The sequence below is a fragment of the Poromitra crassiceps genome (assembly GCF_964638095.1).
Source record: "Poromitra crassiceps genome assembly, contig: HAP1_SCAFFOLD_202, whole genome shotgun sequence".
Lineage (NCBI taxonomy): Eukaryota > Metazoa > Chordata > Actinopteri > Beryciformes > Melamphaidae > Poromitra > Poromitra crassiceps.
The window spans coordinates 275,479-294,554 of NW_028152183.1; the positions used below are offsets into that span (position 1 = coordinate 275,479).

The following is a 19,076-nucleotide window of genomic DNA, read 5'->3' on the forward strand; positions in this document are numbered from 1 at the left end:
ACTCTCCCTCCATGTTGTTGTCCTACATGCTGCTCGCACTTTGCCAAATGAAAAGCGGGAGTGGAGGAAAACTTTGGAGACATAGAAATGCAACTAATAGAATGTGCACTGCATGTAGTACGATCTGTCGTACGGTCTGTCTGGAAAGGCAGATCGGGGAGACATTCTAATCGTTAATGATCTAATATCGTCATATCGCCCACCCTGTTATTTTTCTCCAAGATAGAATCATGGCCTGCCCCCCGGCCGCGGTGTCTGATGACCCGTTCAGAGACGAGGATGACTTCACTCAGGACGACCTGGATCAGATCGACATCATCATCTCGCAGGCACTGAGGGGACCCGCCCAACAGCACCCATGCCACCCAGTGGTCGAAGCCGGAACCAACACGGACAGGTTGAATGCCCACGGTTACGGCACCAGTAGAGAGGCGTCCGGGAGAGAGAGCATCGGTGAGTTTGGCCTTGAGGGAAGGGGGGGGGGGGGGGGTAAAAATTTGAGGCTGTCTTCCATTGTGCCAAAACAACATAGGAGAGCTTTGTGCAAAGGTAGTATAATATGGGTATGTATTTGGCCATTGGTATTGTTATTATTGCTACTACTCTCTCGCTCTCTGTCTCGGTCTCTCTCTCTCTCTTTCTCCCCCTGTCTGTCTCTCGTGCTCTCTCGCAAATGCGAGACATCTTCTCAATTTGCGGGACGTGTAAAAAGTCATGAAAATACTGTGCAGTCCCGCACAAAGTGGGACATCTGGTCACCCTACTGGCTGCCTCAGGCACGCCCTCAAACCAGGCAGAGAGGCCGGAACGGAGAGAAGCTCTAAGCAGATCAGATGCAGCTTGGAGCAGCAGCAGCATCAACATTTATAAGCTTGTCAAAGCAAAGTCGGGTTCCTGACTTTGAGAAAGCAGGAGAGCAAAGAAGCAAGCAGGAGAGAAAAGAAGGGGTGACAGTTTGTCACTCAGGTGGGTGTAGTCTGTGAATCATCAGAGATCTATGACATCATAGTAGGAATGATGACATCATCCTAACAGAAGGTGGGTGTAGTCTGTGAATCATTGACTTTATATCATCTGAACGGAGTGAGCCCATTGGATTTTGATACCAGAAAATGAAGCTAAAATCTCCTGCTTCCTGGTAATGTTTGATTGGATGAATGGATTTTCCTGGAGCATTGTGGGAAGTCCTGGTACTGCAGATGCAGTCTCGCAAGCCCAGCCGACCGGCGTCCGCCTGACTTGTGTTCGTTTTCTTGTGTTCTGTACTAGGGATGCAACGATTATACATTTTGATGTACGATTATAGTCTGAGAAAAAACCACGATTATTGTTATGGACGTATACAAATCACATGAGCATTCTTTAAATATAGGTTTTACTTCGTTTCGAACTCAAGCTCTCACTCTAGTGCCTAGTTCGCTGCTTACGCAGCCAATGGAAGATTGTCATTTTGCTCCGCAAAATTACTTTACATTAAAACCGTCCACCCACCCGTAGGTGGCGTGGTGTCCCCTGGGGCTGACGTGGATCCACGTGACTACGTCACGTCCTGTCATCCCAGGGAAACGTCTCTTCAAATCTTCCAGCCAGCGGGAGGTTGTGTTGTCTAAAGCTCCGGTGTTAGCTCGAAGTTAGCGCTCTAAACATAGCTTAGAAAATAGGCTCGTTCCGTCTGAACTGCCCACCTTGAGGGGTTTTAGGTGGATGAGGTAAAACAGGCTTCGGGGACCCGATCCTGTTCTCTTCACCAAGCGGCGGCGGATCAAGTCATCAAAGCTAAGCGTGTCTTCTTACAGTTAACACTTGTTGTGCTACCGCCGTGTAGCTGTGTGAAACGTTCCCCGGCTGGGGTAGCGTTTATCGGATTGTTCGGTTTTTTTGAAGTTGGGTCCTATCAGCTAGTCAGATACACTAACGTAATTAGGTACAGTGGTCTGGAAGCGGGCCGCAGTGTCTAACGAGATCCGGCACCCAGAGGAGCAGCCTCGCGCAGCCTCACCAGCCTTTTCTCTCTCAGTACTGGGGGTCAACAACTAAAACGTAATTTAGCCACCTCAAACAACGCCCACCTAATAACTAAATAAATAACGTGAAAACGTGCCGATTTCGTCATGCATTTAGACAAAAGAGGAAAAAAAATTGCGATAGTAGCCTACAAGCATGATGTGATTCCTATTTCATATCTCACCTGTGGTTTAGGTACAGCATCGCTCTTCAGAAAGTGCTTGTCCTTCTTATCTGCTATGGGTTGTTGATAATCCTCTTCAGAAAAATGTGCACTGCAAACGCGAAGTTCTGCCAAACTTTCGGGAGGAGTGCTGATGTCTCTATTCAGTGCAACAAGCCACAACTGTGTAATACTTCGGTCCCTCAAAGGAATACGGTGAAACCGATAACCAGACCAGGATCTTTGTCTGTTTGAACAGCCAGGAAATACACAAACACGCACCATCGTTGAATTATTGATGGGAAAAATACTCCAGACGTGCTGTCGCGATGTAACTACTTTGTGAACTGAGATAACCTGTGATCTGCGGAGTGATCCAGCACCGCGGCTCTGTGCAGGAGTTTAGCGGAGGAATACGGTAGTGATACGGTTGGGAGAAAAAGTAGTGCCGAATGAAATGACTGTTTGGCGGAAAAGTAAAGTGCAGAAAATTCTCAAATAGAGCGTGCATGTACACAGATATCGATTTGTTTAGGTGGGCGTTGTTTGAGGTGGCTAAATTACGTTTTAGTTGTTGACCCCCAGTACTGAGAGAGAAAAGGCTGGTGAGGCTGCGCGAGGCTGCTCCTCTGGGTGCCGGATCTCGTTAGACACTGCGCCCCGCTTCCAGACCACTGTACCTAATTACGTTAGTGTATCTGACTAGCTGATAGGACCCAACTTCAAACAAACCGAACTATCCCTTTAAGTGAGAGTAGTAGCTAGAAGCCATGCTCTTCAGTTAGCTAGATAGCTGGCTTGCTCCCGTGCAGCCAGTATCTAGCGTTGTGTAGCACTCCAGCTATCTTACCGTTGCAGGCTACTGTTAGTTAGCTTACACGGTAACCCCGTTAATTCCTGTTAGCAGAGAGAGGGGGGAACAGCTAGGTGCTGTGTTAGCTGTGAGGCTACGCTGGCCGGTTACGACCGGCACAATGAAATGAATGTGTGCACTGCCTAAGGGCATGAGCACGCTGCACAGGCATTGCTGGGACCTACATACGGCTTGTAGTGTAGCTATTACTGGCGTCGGCCCCCGAAGGGGCCACTCTGAGATATTAGCTGAGCGAATGCGCTAGCTAGGTGAGCTCGCTCCAACATTGTGTTGGCCGCTTCTCTCAGTACTTACGCCATCTTAGCCAGCTTGCTTGTCTGCTAAGTGTTGCTTGCCTCGTGCAAATAGCATCTACTAGATTGTAACTCCCTCTGAGGAGTTTCTTCTGAGATTGACTAGCTTCGCGGGCCGCTGGCTTCAGCTTGCGGTCACGCTTGCTTCCCCGTGTTACTCAGGGTAGAGACTCGCTGCACCGGCTTGTGCGCAGGCTTGGGTTAGCGCACGCTTGTCTCTCAGTGCTTATGCTAGCTTAGCTAGTGGCTTGTTCACGCCTGTTCTCTCGGGTTAACATGTTGTGGGTATTGTTGCCTTCCCTTCGGGCTGGGCTATTGCCGCTTACGTTACCGTTGCACGCGCACGTTCGCTAGCCTCCGGGTTGCTTACTGTCTAGCCTGTGCTTCTTGCTAGTTTGCTAGCTTGCTCAAATGGTACTCCCGCTAACAGGGTGCGGCCTGCGGGAGCTTGCTATTTAGTGATTAGCTTCCTGCTTTTCTTGCTACTGAGCAGGGAAAGTCAGCGAGGGGATGGGCCGTGTGTAAAACTACATTGGCCGAGTATGAACCGGCACGATAAGTGTGTGTTCTGCCTTGGGCATGAGCACGCTGCACAAGCGCTTTGAACCCTCGGTCTTGCAGCTGCTGGGCTATCTTCACGAGCGAGCCCTCCAAGGGAGCAGTTCGTGGGGCGATGCCCAGGGCCGCAGCTAAAGCGTCCGCTCTCAAGAGAGTGTGAGAGCTAGCTTGCATACGTGCAGATAGCATTAGTACTGTTAGCACAGAACGATAGTATTGTTGCAGATAGCTGGCGTGCACCCGTGCAGTTAGTATCTGTGTGCTAAGTACATTGGGCGCGAGCTACCTCCGCTACACGCATTCCCTTGTTGGGGCGTCCCCTGCAAGTGCAGGGAGCCTGACAGGGGGCACAGCGCACCTTGGTCCATGGCCACGGCCTGGCCTCGGTTGGCAGCGCTCAGATCAAGTTCACCGGTTGGCTCACCAAGGCTGGGCTCAGTCCCAGCCTGCGGCTTGTAGCTTTAGGCCCACCGTCCTCGGTGCCCAAGGCCCGAGTTCGGTCGGGAGCTCCCCCAGGGTCTCATACCCGTCATCAAGGCTCGCCGTTGGTCCATGGCTAAGGCCTGGCCTCGGCTAGAGGCTCCTAGGACAAGCCCACCATCAATGGCGCCGTGGGCCCATTGCTGGTCGGGAGCTCTCCTGGGGACCGCACTGCCGGACAAGTCTGCGTGCGGCTGGACTCGAAAGAGAACGTTACCTCCGCAGTCCCCCCCCAGCCTGCGAAAGTCGCACGGCGGGGGGGTTTACTTCGATACAACGCACCCAACGGGGCGCGTCAGTAGGCGGAGCTTGCGTAAGAAATTCTCCCCCAGCACGCACTAGGGATGGGCATCGAATTTCGAATTTTCGAATAATCGTTGTTATTATCAAGGTCGACTTATATTATTGAAAGTCGAAATTCGTTTATTGAATTTTTTTTTTTTTTTTTTTTTTTTTTGTGTCTGAGTGAAATGTTGCATTGTCTCCCCTGATTCTAAGTATAGTCGAATCGCTTGGTTTGAGCAAGTAAAACAATTTTTATAAGCAACCTCTCCCTCTTCATGGGATTTCATCCGCCATTCATTTTTCCATAAACCTTGCTTAAAATGCTTATAAAAAAAATGTACTTGCTCAAACCAAGCGATTCGACTATACTTAGAATCAGGGGAGACAATGCAACATTTCACCCACAAAAAAAAAAAAAAAAAAATATTGAATTTTGATTTTGATTTTTTTTTCTTTTTACATTTTTAATTTTTTTTACATTTTAATTTTAATTTTCGAATTTCGATTAAAAGTCGACTTTGGCCAGCGAATTTCGAATAGTGTTTTTGCTAGAAATGCCCATGCCTAGCATGCACAGCATGCCCCCCCATCAGGGTACCGGATCAGTCCTGGTGCCCAACAATATACTCAGGACGGGTTCCGCTCCTTGGCCACAAGAGACCATCTTTGTAAGCCAACAGGCTCGATGCCTGGGAGCATCTATGTTCCCCGTCCCCTTTAAACGGCGCACCCTCCAGAAGGGATACGCTCTACAGTTGCCAGGCCCCCACCCACGTTCGACGGGACCCCCGATACGGCCGTGGAGGGGGAGTCAATGGACATACTCCACAAGGAGGTTATTCGTTCCTCGCCAAAGCGGCGATGCGCTCGGTTCCCAAGGCAGAGGTGCGCTTGGGTTCTACCACAGGTACTTTGTCGTGCCCAAGAAGGACGGCTCCATGCGTCCAGAATTGGACCTTCGGCGGCTCAACGAGGCGCTGAGGAAGTTCCCGTTCCGAATGCTCTCTTTTCCCCGCCTGTTCAACGCGTTGAGACAGGGGGATTTCTTACTTCCGTGGATCTGAAAGTTGCATTCTTCCATGTCCACGTGGTCAGGAGACACAGGAAATACCTGAGGTTCTCCTTCCTGGGGAAGGCTTACGAGTTCTGTGTCTTGCCATCCGGCATGTCTTAAGCCCGCGAACCTTCAAAAGAGCAATGTGCGTGGAGACAGCCTTGGCTCCCCTCCGCGCGAGGGGGATCCGCGTCTTCCTACAGTGGTAGACGGATCAATAAGCGTCTTTTACCGCAACGCGGCGTTAATTCTGTTTGCCGTTAGTATGTGGTATCAAAGTGGGACACTAGGGGGCGGCAGTGCACAACTACCTACAGTACAGTATATGCAGCAAGCAGGGAGGCTCTCGCTCTCAGCCTACGAAATCAATCGTGTTTTGTCTCCCCTTGATGATTAAAGTCCCTGGAAACCAAATCCACAAACTAACTATTAAATTAACTATTAAATGTAGGGTCTTATGTGAGTAATTGTGTGCCTCTGAAAAGAGAGAGAATTACTTTCAACCCTAACCCCGAAAATCGACACTTTTCTACAAGGTCTGGATTTCCATTTCCTCATTGAAGAGAGCGGAGCGCGCGGTGCTAAAATGAATGATCTTATCACGTCATAATTATTATTATTATTATTATTATTCCTTTGTGTGACATTTGTGCATTCCTGCTGAATATTCTACATGCAGAATAAAATCACTTGCGATGGGGGGTGGAATGTTTCATGTACTCTGCCAACAGTATCCTTTGTGTGTGTATTTGTACATTGTTACTACAAATAACAGCAGTGGCTTGACCGGCGCGCGGCCGCATCCCTTAAAGCAATAGCCTATAATAGAGAGAAGTCTATGATCAACCACATTAAAACTACTGCGCACTCCACGGCAATTCAGCTCCTTTTATTTGTTCCCTCTAGACTATACGAACTAATTTTTATGGCCTTGCTTTATTCGTATTTAGTACAGCTGCAGAGGGCCATCCATAATAATAATAATAATAATATAGGCTAGGCTACCATAAAAACTATAATATATGTTTTATTATAAATATCTGTATTATTATAAATAAAATAAATAACTCCCATAGCCTACACCTTAATCAAGAGGTGAGAGTAGCTACTTTATTTATTTGTCATCTGGTTCTCGGCCACGCTGGCCGCCCGTCATGTCGCTCAGCAGGCACAGCAGCGTGCGCAGAGCCTGCGGTTCTCGTAGGGGAGCAGTGTGTGTGTGTGTGTGTGTGTGTGTGTGTGTGTGTATGTGTGCGCGCGCGCGCGCCGTGCCCATTGTCTGAAAACATATTTTTATCAAACAATATAGGCCTACTCTGGTTATGTAGGCTCTTTCACACCAGCCTTGAAAGCCACAGATTTTATATATAGCCTATTGTAATATAGGCTACTGTAGGCCTATTCTCATCGGGACTGCCCCCCCGGACTGCCCCCGTTCCTTTATTTACATTTCAATAGGTTGGCCACATGAGACAATAGACAGGGTCTATATGGTCTAATAGGGGTGAAACATTCCACCCTCCATCCCCCTCCCCCAATTCCAGTCTCCAGTGTCCCTGCAGAAGTCACAAGGCTGATGCAGATCGCAAGTTGTGGAAAGGGTTTGGAGGCCTTCAACTTTGCACATGCAGCGGAGCAGTTCAATGCAGTGAAGTCCCGACGCAAATAAATGCTAAACGAAAACGGGCAGAACCGAGCAGCCAGCCACTTTATTAAAACATTTTTTTACAAGTGATTCTTCATTTATTAGTTTTCAAGTTATTTAATTTCACGTTCTAGAGACATTCTAGGCATGCCAGACAGTGCATGTATTTACTTAGGTGCCCAATAATGCTGCTATAGGCTATTTGTTTAATTTATTGTTGCTTGCTGAGTTTGCACTTTGCAGTTAGGCCAAAGGCCTTTAATAGGCTACATTCAGCAGTCAGACACCTCAGGCTATCATTGAAAATGTTTTTAATTAGGCTACATGAATAAACAAACGTCTTCAGTCAGGGTTCCATAAGTCTCTACTCTTCCTTCATGTTCACTTGTCCGACTATCCCAGAAACTGAGAAAATGTAAACATAAAAATATGCTTCTAAAATATAGAAGGCTAAATAAAATAAGTAACCGACCAGCATATTTATTGTTGTTTTTAACTGAGCAGCCTACTAGCCTGCAGTTTGAGTCGCGCCTGACTCCGTACATGACATGTTTGTGAATGCGCATTCGCAGCAGTGCCGGGCCGGGCAGCCAAACAGCACCGCAACGACTTCATAAAATTTAATCAACCCCCCCCTCCTAATAATAGCCATATAAGACAAATAAAAATGTTACTATAATAAACAGAAATAAAAGAAACAAGCTTGTTTCCGTACAACACTTTTTATTTGCAAAAACACAGTGGGACATTGGGAAAACCTTCATCATTTCACACACAAAAATAAAAATAAATTAGCCTGGTAAAATTAACCAGTAGATATTGCTGTGTAAAATAAATACAAAACGAATTATGCAATTATCTTAAATGAATTAAGCTTGTATTAACGAACTTCAGGGATTTAAACAACACAAGCCCACCACACGATCTTATAAACTTAAAGGAATTCGAAATTAAACATTTTGGGCTTGGTTAAATAGGCTATAGGCCTTTAGCCATTAGCCTTTTTGCTTCGTTTTACCATTACAGGTTTCTGGCCAAGAATACCAACAGCTTTACCTTTTCGGGCAATAATTTGCTTCGGAGTGGCATTGCAACAATCCCTGCTGTGCTGAACACACGCTCGGATGGTACACTGGTGGCACAAATACACAAATATTTCCCTGCCAAGCCGGCCATGAGTGGAAGCCGTGCCTGGTTATCTTTCCACCAGCACCTGACTCGTCTTCTTCACCCTCCACTCTCACGCGTGCAGCGGGGCCGACTGCTGCCACAATCTCTGCTACCAGCTCAGCTTGGGTATCACTTAGATCGGTGGGATCCATGTTTTCCGCCCGGTATCTTGGGTCCAGAAGAGTTGCTTTCCGCATAATCCTCTGGGTTGCATAGTGTCATATTTCTGCTGCATCTGCTCCAGGATGACTCGCTTCAACACCTGCCCCTGCATGCATCCAGACATGTCCAGACATGCCCACCATCCCCTCCTTCCCTCTCTCTGCTGGATGGCGCTAGTCTTACTTTCGGTTTCAACACCTGCCCCGCATATGACACGAATAACACGTCGTTGCACGTTCCAATTCTTTCATACTTTTGGTAAATGCGATCAGCGGTATGGTGACCCTAGTGATCACAGCCTAACAGAACGGTGTGCCCCTTGAACGTCCCGTCAATGAAACTGGCCACGATGCCCAGGAAGCTGTGCCCTCTCCTATTTGTCCAAATGTCAGCTGACAAGACAAATCCATCACCCTTTTCTAATAGCGCCCGCAGTCCATGTAAATCATTTTGAAAAATGATATATCCAGCTCCCTTTTTCTCGCTGCTGTCACGGTTGGGCAATGAAGAAACTCTCAGATCTCCGTTTCTCTTTCTCTGCTTGTTGTTGGTTCGCCTCTCTATAAATAAAACATATTCAGACGGTCCGAAATTAAATTAACATTACAGGCTACTTTTTGCATGATAGCCTACATTTTTATTTTATTTTAACGCTATATTGGGGCCTATTTAGCTGCCGTAATTACCTTTTGTTTTCTTCCCGGCGCGCCCTATTGTGTCACATTCAACACTTGATCTCAAGGATGCTCACAGATGACACCTGGTGGTCAACGGTGCAACTACACCTCAATTAGTTTTAATGCCGCCGCGCGTCAATACACAGCTTGCGGTAAGGCACGCTTATTGATCCGTCTACCACTGTATATCGCGACGACGCTCTCATAGAGTTGGCCGACTCAAGGGTCTGTGCCACGGAACATACCAAGGTGGTGACCGATCACCGGCAAACCTTAGGGTTTTTGGTGAACTGGCAGAAGAGTTGCCTCGTCCCAGCACAGGCGGCGACCTTCCCAGGGCTCGAGCTAGACTTCCTGCGAGCCTTTCGCCAGAGCGACAGGCTCGCACAGTGCGGACAGCAAGCCAAGGACGTTAGGTCTGTGCCCTCGGTGTCAGTGCATCAGTGCACAGTGATGTTGGGCCTAATGGCCTCAGCACTGCATGTGCTCCCACTGGGGAGGCTACACATGCGCCCATAGTCCAAATCTGGTTCCTCAGGCTTCGCCTGGACCCGGCCGGGGACCGTCATCGCAGGGTTCCTCTGACAGGTCAGGCCCGGCAGGCACTGGCCATATGGGCGGACCCCCGTTACCTCTCGAGAGGTACTCTGTTGGGCCCTGTCCTGCTCAGGATGGTGATTCGCACCGACGCCTCCCTCTGGGGATGGGGTGCGATTTGCGGGCATTTTTCGGCGAACGGCCGGTGGGAGGCTCAGGAGCTTCGCCACATAAACGTGCTAGAGCTGAAGGCGATTCGCCTGGCTCTGTTTCAGGACAAGCCCGCCATCAATGGTGCCGTGGGCCCATTGTTGGTTGGGAGCTCTCCGGGGGACCGCACTGCCGGACAAGTCCGCGTGCGGTCGGACTAGAAGGAGAACGTTGCCTCCGCAGTCCCCCCAGCCTGCGGAGGTAACACTTCCAGCGGCTCACACATGGACACCATGTGCTGATTCGCTCGGACAATACGGCGGCGATCGCCCACCTGAACAAACAGGGCGGTGTGCGGTCAAAGGCGCTGAACCAGTTAGTGGCGGGGATTCACCTGTGGGCGTATCCCCGTCTCCTGTCAGTCTCGGCGGTTTATCTGCCGGGACGGCTGAATTACGGCGCCGACCTGCTGTCTCGAGGCTATCCCCGTCATACGGAGTTGTGCCTCCACCCCCAGGTGGTGGAACAAATTTGGGCCAGGTTTGGTCGTGCCCACGTCGATCTCTTCGCATCGCGGCGCGCGACGCACTGCCCATTGTGGTTCTCGATCCAGGAGGACAGCCCCCCGTTGGGACACGACGCACTAGCGAACGTGTGGCCACGGGAGGGGCTCTATGCGTTTCCACCAATCCCCCTGATCCGTCAGGTGTTGGACAGGGTGAAGGAACAACGCCTCCGGCTTGTTCTAGTGGCCCCGTTCTGGCCTAGGCAGACATGGTTTGCGGTCCTGCTCCTGAACGGGACCAGTTGCTAGCCCAGGGCTTGCCCGATAAGGTGGTATGCACTATTCAGAGTGCTAGGGCTGCTTCGACCCGCACTCAGTACACGTACAAGTGGCGGGTCTTTTCGCGTTGGTGCACAAGTAAGGGCCAAACAATATTAAGTGCGGTAGTTTTCGCGGCAAAAAAATTGGACCAGAAAACCCAGAAATTTTTTCTTTTCCTGTGCCAACAGGTTAAGACAGAGATAATTTAATATAACATTAGTATTAAACATTAATTCAGTATTTTTTTTGTTTTTTAATAAATAGACAATGTCAGGGTGCCCAAGTATAACCCATTTTCAATGGTTTTAAATTGAAAAAACGAAATGGGGGGAATCCGTTGTTTGTTTTTCAGTTTATTTTTCTTAATGTTTTTGTTTTCCCGATTTTTCCCCCGTTTTCGTTTTCGTTTTCGTTTTCGGTTTGCGGTCCTGCTCCTGAACGGGACCAGTTGCTAGCCCAGGGCTTGCCCGATAAGGTGGTATGCACTATTCAGAGTGCTAGGGCTGCTTCGACCCGCACTCAGTACACGTACAAGTGGCGGGTCTTTTCGCGTTGGTGCACAAGTAAGGGTGTGGATCCAGTGAACTGCAGTGTGCGACCAGTTCTCTGTTTCCTTCAGAGCCTGCTTGACGCGGGTCAGTCCCTGCAGTCGCTTAAGGTGTACGTAGCCGCGATTTCTGCTTGCCACATGGGAATTGAAGGGAGCCCCGTGGGGGCGTGCCCTTGGTCTTGCGCTTCATGACGGGGGCGCGTAAACGGCGGCCGCCGTCGCGGGCGTTTTTCCGAAATGGGACCTGGTTACGGTGCTGGACGGGCTAACGGGTCATCCGTTTGAGCCCTTGGACTCCGCCGATTTAAAGGTTCTGTCCTTAAATACCGCGCTGCTGCTGGCCTTGTCGTCAGGAAAGAGAGTTGGTGACCTGATTGCCCTCTCGGTGCAGCAGGCCTGTATGGTTTTTGGGGATGATGGGCGCAGGGTTACGTTGCGACCTAACCCGGCTTACCAACCCAAGAGTATTAATGCCGGCTATAGGTCTATGGTCATAGACTTATCAGCATTCTGTCCCCCGCCGCTCAGTTCGGGTGAGGGGAGACGCTTGCACATGCTGTGCCCTGTAAGGGCGCTCTCGGCCTATGTGGCCAGGACGCGTTCATCACGCACTACAGACCAGTTGTTGGTCTGCTTTGGGCAGAAGGCCCAGGGTGGGCCCCTTTCCAAGGATCGCTTATCACACTAGATCAGGGGTGGCCAAACTTTTTTGGTTGTGGGCCGCATACAGAAAAATATAAGGAGTCGCGGGCCAAACAATATTAAGTGCGGTAGTTTTCGCGGCAAAAAAATTGGACCAGAAAACCCAGAAATTTTTTCTTTTCCTGTGCCAACAGGTTAAGACAGTGATAATTTAACTCATTCACTGCCAATATCTGACTGGCATTTTTGGCACAGGCCAAGTATTTCCATAATGTTTGGTCATCTTTCAAGACCCACAGTAAATTCTGTACTAGGACTACAGTGATGTCCAATACCTCGAAATGAAGATCTAAGTCTCTACTTTCATCCCCAAAAAGAAAGTTAGCTTTTAGCATGTTCTGTACTCTACTTATAACCCTTTTTATACACCCCATGTTCACCAAAAAAGCCTGTCTGGGAAGAGAAAAGGGAGAAAAAAGCATTTTTGTAAAAGGGCACAATCTCAGGCATAACTCACTCTCAATTCTTTTATTTTGAACTGTATTGACATCAGACATGTAAATATTATTCGTTAGGACACAAATGACAAAAAAAAAATATATATATATATATATATATACACACATGAAGTGCTTTTTTTTTTACATTCAACAATACAGTTTACTCGGTGTGAGTGTGCAGACAGACAGACAGACAGACAGACAGACAGACAGACACACCGACAGACAGACAGACAGACAGACAGACAGACACACACACACACACACACACACACACACACACACACACACACGATCCCCCTTTTAGATTTCTAACCCAACATAGGATAAGCAATAACCACGCCCTGTGGCGCTGGGATTGGCCAGGAGCAACACTGGAGGGCACGCAGCCCAGCGATTTCATGAACCAAGAGCTCTTGAGAAGGACAGCGGGCTGCTGTGAGTGCCTTCTGCCCGCTGCTGCCTAGCTGTTCCTGTGTTTATTTTTGATTTGTTCTGGTCCTCGTCCTCGTCCCTGTCATATCAACTCTGCTATTTGATCGTTCCCGTTTTCTCCTCGGCTATTCAACACGTCCTCACCGCCCTCGCAAACTGATCGATCATTTCCTCATTCCTCCGATGATCAAACACATCTCTTGATTACTTTCTCCCGTTTTCTCATGGCTGGCACAGAGGAAGGCGACTCCAGCTCGTGCAACGCGCCGAGGGCGTTTCAATGTAGTTTCTCCTGTCTGCACAAGGAAGCGTTACCCGTTTTGCTGCTTTTCCTCTCGCTCAATTTCAAAACAACAGCTGCGGTATGTGTTTGATCGCGTGCTGTCGGCTACCCTTTGAAGGCAGGGACCTGTGTCTGTGTGACAGGCTGGGCAAGTGTTTGCTGCAGGCGCTGCACCAATAAAAACAAAAACACGTCAAACACGTCCTTGGCGGGGAAGGCCATTGCTGATAACACGTCAAAGACGTCTTTGGCGGTGAATGAGTTAATATAACATTAGTATTAAACATTAATTCAGTATTTTTTTTGTTTTTTAATAAATAGACAATGTCAGGGTGCCCAAGTATAACCCATTTTCAATGGTTTTAAATTGAAAAAACGAAATGGGGGGAATCCGTTGTTTGTTTTTCAGTTTATTTTTCTTAATGTTTTTGTTTTCCCGATTTTTCCCCCGTTTTCGTTTTCGTTTTCGTTTTCGTTTTAAACTTTGAAACAGAAAAAACGGAAAAACTTTTTTAGAAAAAATAAATAAAAAATAAAAATCCCTAAATTCATGGCGGGCCACTTAAAAACGGGCAGCGGGCCGCAGTTGGCCCGCGGGCCGTAGTTTGGCCAACTTTGCACTAGATAGTGGAGGCGATCGCGTTGGCATACTCTGCCATGGGTAAGATACCCCCGGAGGGTATCAAGGCGCATTCTATGCAAGGTGTTGCGACATCCTCTGCGTTGTTGCGTGGTGTTTCGGTGGAGGACATGTGTGCCGTGGCCTCATGGTCCTCTCATCACACGTTTGTCAGGTACTACAGTCTCGACGTGTCCGGTTCGCGGTTCGCGCACGCGGTGCTGTCGGTGGCAAGGAAGTAGTATCGTTGCCACTCTATGTCAGACGGTCAGGCATGAACGTTGCCATACGGCCGTGGTTCACGGACGCCTTTCGGGTCGCCCTGCAGGGTGCTCCCGGCAGCAAGGGCGGTTGAATTTGGCACTAGAGTGAGAGCTTGAGTTCGAAACGAAGTAAAACGTTAGGGTTGTACTACAACCCAGGTTTTACGAGTGAGAACGAGAGCTCTCACTACCCAGCCTTGCTGCGTCGATGCGTCGTTGCTTGCGTCGGATCTCAGCTGGCTGGAAGAATGAGTGACGTTTCCCTGGGATGACAGGACGTGACGTAGTCACGTGGATCCACGTCAGCCCCAGGGGACACCACGCCACCTACGGGTGGGTGGACGGTTTTAATGTAAAGTAATTTTGTGGAGCAAAATGACAATCTTCCATTGGCTGCGTAAGCAGCGAACTAGGCACTAGAGTGAGAGCTCTCGTTCTCACTCGTAAAACCTGGGTTGTAGTACAACCCTAACGTTTTATTGTATTTCCCCTACAATCTTAACAGTTGCTGCCTTCCGGAAGACTAATAATACAGTAACCAAAATTAGGGATAGGGATATTCATCAATTATCGAAAGTCGATAATTGATCGTTAACACATTGAGTGCCAGCCATTTTTTCATCCTGTAGGTAAGTTGTGCCAGTTTTTTTTTTGAGGATTCTGGCTCATTTTACAAGAGCCGAGGATTATTTTCTGTTAAGAATTCATGAACACCAATCATCTAAAAATAACTAATAGAATGTGTGCTTTCTCTGTCTAAAAGAGTTAGTTTGCAGAGTTAGTAGTTATGTAGATATTAGCCGTTGAGTACAGCATGGTTTCAGCGTCTGGAAATTTATTCAGAGATAAATGGCTTTTTGTGAAATTCGATAGAACAGTCACTTTAACCATTCATTTTTGGCATCAGTAAGACCGTCAGACATTCTAAACAATAGTTTTGAACAGTAATTTCCTCCATAACAACAGGAAACACCCCTCTCATTCAAACTCCTCCCTCCGTGTGTCTTCTCCTCCTTCCTCCTGGCTCTACAGCGGGCGTGTCAGAAGCGCGTTGCTGCTGCCTGCCTGCCTGCCTGCGTGCCTGCCTGCCTGCTTGCCTGCGTGCGGACGCTCCTTGTGCGAGTCAAGATGGGCCGGGGAATGCGTGGGCGATGGGCAGATGTTGATTCTGGCCTTTCTGAGGTGTTTCAAAGTGTGTTTCACCTATAATCTATTTTGCAAATCGCTCTCCGCTCTCTGTGTGCTGCTGCCTGCGCGCGGCCGCTCTCGGGCAAGACAAGTCTGGAATGGATTACTGTAAAATCGCCTCGCCATTTCCTTGAATGGCTTGCTCCCGCGGCAGTTTTTTCTTTGATTTCGCTCGTCTGGGGGAGCACTGTCAACACTTAGTGGGTCGGTAAAATAGATTATACACATTCTCTTGCTCCAATAGTGATCTCGAAGATGTAAAAGTTGTTGATTGATGTCCCACCGTCAAAAAAAAAAAATGTTTATGTAAGACGAGATATCTCGGCTCTGGCACTCAAGCGTTGGATTATGTAAGACGAGATATCTCGGCTATGGCACTTAACGTGTTAAGGATTGGAATCGATCCTGTGGCATTTGGATCGATTTTTATTTTTATTTATTTTATTTTTATTTATTTTTTTGACTAGGTTTGGGTGGAATTCGTTCCTCCTCGCCCCACTCCATTGCACAGCCGACTAACGTGAGGTGGAGCTTCATATAGTCTCTAGTTTTCTGGCTGGGCACGGGCCTTTGTGCCAACAAAACTGTTTTAAACATGGGGAATTCACACCGGGGACAGCAGTGTTGGAGAGGAGACACAGTGAAATAAAGAGTTCATTGAGGAGAACACGTTGTCTTTCGTATTTTCTGCGATAGGCATTCATTTTGTTAAAAAAAAAAAAAAATCTGAAAATTTTCTAAGTATTAATATGATCGATAATCGATAATTGATTGTTAATTTTCACCGATTATCGATTTTGGAAAATTTTCTAAATGAACATCCCTAATTAGGGATGCACGATTATGGATTTTTACAGCCGATAGTATACGCTAACCGATAAATATTCTCCTGGCCGATAACCGATACGATAAACCGATTTCACATGTTTGTCTTTAAAAAAATAAGTTCTTAACCTGTAGCCTATTTTACGCACACCTGGGAGAAAAAAAAAGAAAGGAAGAAAGGGCAGATGTAGTGAGCAAAGATGATTTAATATTCCATAGCTCTGACCTAACCAAATCTAACTGACATCACTATTGTGAACACAAAACAAACAACACTTCTGATATAATATAATTGTTTTAGTAAAGTGTATCACTCAATATTCAATACAAAAAATAAAGGCTTTTATAGAAGCGAAAGCCTATAGCTGCTTAGTCTGCAGATAAAACACAAAAGGCATAGTAATTTAGACTAACTAAATGGGCCGTCTGAATTTTGCATTGAGGTCAGTTCTATTGAGTGATGGGGCAGGCATGGAAAGCCTCACTATAAGCCATCATGTGTTGTTTCACTTTTTAGTGAAAAATGCTCCCTCTAGATTAAAGAAACAACACTGTGATGTTGACTGGTGTTTTTTATGTAAATGTACGCATTTGTTTTCCTTATTATTGGTCTCAGTCAGATCATGACTGCCAAGCAGCTAGCTACGTTAGCTTCATATTAGCTTAGGCCTACATGTAACGTCAGCGGGTTGCTTTTGGAGTTAAGACACAAACCCTGGACGTTTCTTTTCAGGTAAAGCATGAGGTTCTCTATGGTTTACGCCAGCTCTGGGAGTATGAAGTGCTTTAAATGCGGGGATGTTTTGTCACAACGAGTTGAGGACCGCTGCCTGTTGAACTATGTACGCTAGGCCACGGCCAGCTAACAGCTAACGTTAACGCCATTGACTGTGTGTTAACGCTAAACAAATCCGCTGCCTCCTCCCCACGTTTGGTTTAACATAACACCAGCTCAGACTTTCCCCTAATCTCAGAAACCTTGCGGGACATGTATTGCAACATTTATGTTGGGCTGGTGTCCATGGCTAGGCTACAGACTGGCTACTACTGGGAGACATGCAGCTGCCTGTGTTTGGTGCTTCCGCTAAATAGTCCGTGCGGAAACGAAGTGAGAGAGACAGGTTCCTCTCCTTCCAGCGCTGTCTGCGCCGCACGGGAGTTTAACCTGACGGACTGTTGTGAAACAAAACACTCGGTGTAGCGGAGCCTCTGCGGTTATATAACCGTGACGTTTTAAATCACGGTTAATAGTCAAACCGGTTGACCCCTGCATCCCTAGTAGTACAGTAGTGTAGCAAGAGCTAGCATAGACTGTAGCAACAGCTGAGCAAGAACGCTAGCAAGTAACCAGTCGTCCAGAGCTAGATCCATGGTCCAGAGCAGCAGCAGCATAGCATACAGCAGCATAAGCGGACAACAAGATGGCGGTAACATTTTTCGGAGAGCAATTCAGACACTCCCCCGACTCACGCCCCTTCGCCGCTCCAGATTTGAACAGATATCCCACAATGCTCCAGGAAAATCCATTCATCCAATCAAACATTACCAGTTAGCGCGAGCTTCAAGGCTTCATTTTGCCGTCACGCTCATTATGTCCATATATTTACAGTCAATGGTAACGACCACCAACACTGCTTACCATGTGTACCAAGGTATTAAAACAATGTGAACGGCGAGAGACTATACATTTTTGATCCCGTTTGAATTGTGCCATGGTCCACATGATGTGACATGTGACATGTGCCATGTGCCATGGTCCACATAAAGATTTTGTCAATTTAAAAGACTAGGTTATCAGAGAACTGCAGGAGGACCCTCCTTCATCTCCCTGTGATACCAGGAGGGGGGTCTGGACCGGCAGTCCAGCAGGCGCTGGAGCACAGCGTCCATGTGGCAGACTTCAGGTGACACTTTGCCAATCTGAGTAGGGGCTCCACCCTTCATGGGCAGGCCTCCCTCTAAAAATTAGCCACCTTCCTGGGGGACCTTGGATCAGCGGACACAGCAAGGTGGGGTTTACTCCATGTACCTTCTAGTCCCCAGAAAAGGTGACGGGATGAGGCCCATACTGGATGGGGGGGGGGGCTAAACCAGTTTGTGAAGGTGTTACCATTCCGCATGTTGGGTACCATGGACGTCCTGAGGGCGATCGGGCAGGATGCCTGGTTCACCTCGATCAACCTTGAAATGCACATATTTTCAGTTAGGCTGGACCCATACTGGCGGTGGCATCAACGGTGGTCCCGCTGGGCCTCCTGCACGGCCTGTGCCTGGACCCCTGCCGGCAGAGTCACAGGATGGTTCCTGTGTCCAGACGGTGCTCCCTCAGCCACAGTCAATGGAGGAGCTGGCAATATCTGCTCGAGAGTGCCCCCTTAGGGGCAATCACCTCTTGGAGAGAAAGGTGACCATGGAGGGTGGTGGTTTGGCGCCACACGGTGGCGAGGGGGCTCTGGAGTGCACAATGGTGACAGGAGCACATAAATGTACTCAAACTCTGCGCCATTTTCCTGGCTCGCCTCTCACACAGGGCTTTGGGGTATCCCTTTGGGGCAAATGTGTCCTTGTTAGGTGAGACAGCACCTCAGCAGTCTGCTACGTAAGTCACCAGGGTTGTCAACCTCTTCGCATCAGAGGCCTCCACTCATTGCCGTCTGTGGTTCACAAGGCCGCTGGGGCAACATGTGCTGGCCGATGCTATGCAGGGTCCAGAGGGACGGCCACAGCATGCTGCTGTACTGGTCCAGAGCACTCTGGGTTCCTGTGCTACTCAGACTCCTCAATAGGGAGCTGTGGGCTTTCCCGAGGAGGCAAGACCTACTGTCGCAGTTAGGTATCCATGACCAGAGCGCATGAAGCTGTATGTATGACTCAGCGGTGGTGTGGATCGTCC

General features: G+C 48.2%; 1 protein-coding gene across 1 annotated transcript in view; it reads left to right on the top strand.

Annotated features, from left to right (window-relative positions):
• Positions 1–230: 230 nt before the first annotated feature.
• The window catches only part of LOC310770733 (E3 ubiquitin-protein ligase TRIM39-like), a gene marked incomplete at both ends in the record, with an annotated part of 30,816 nt that continues 11,970 nt past the window's right edge, over positions 231–19,076 (top strand). The window contains one exon of the mRNA XM_083663452.1: positions 231–453. Within this exon, the coding sequence (XP_083519578.1) occupies positions 231–453 (223 nt within the window). The remainder of the gene's footprint in view (positions 454–19,076) is intronic.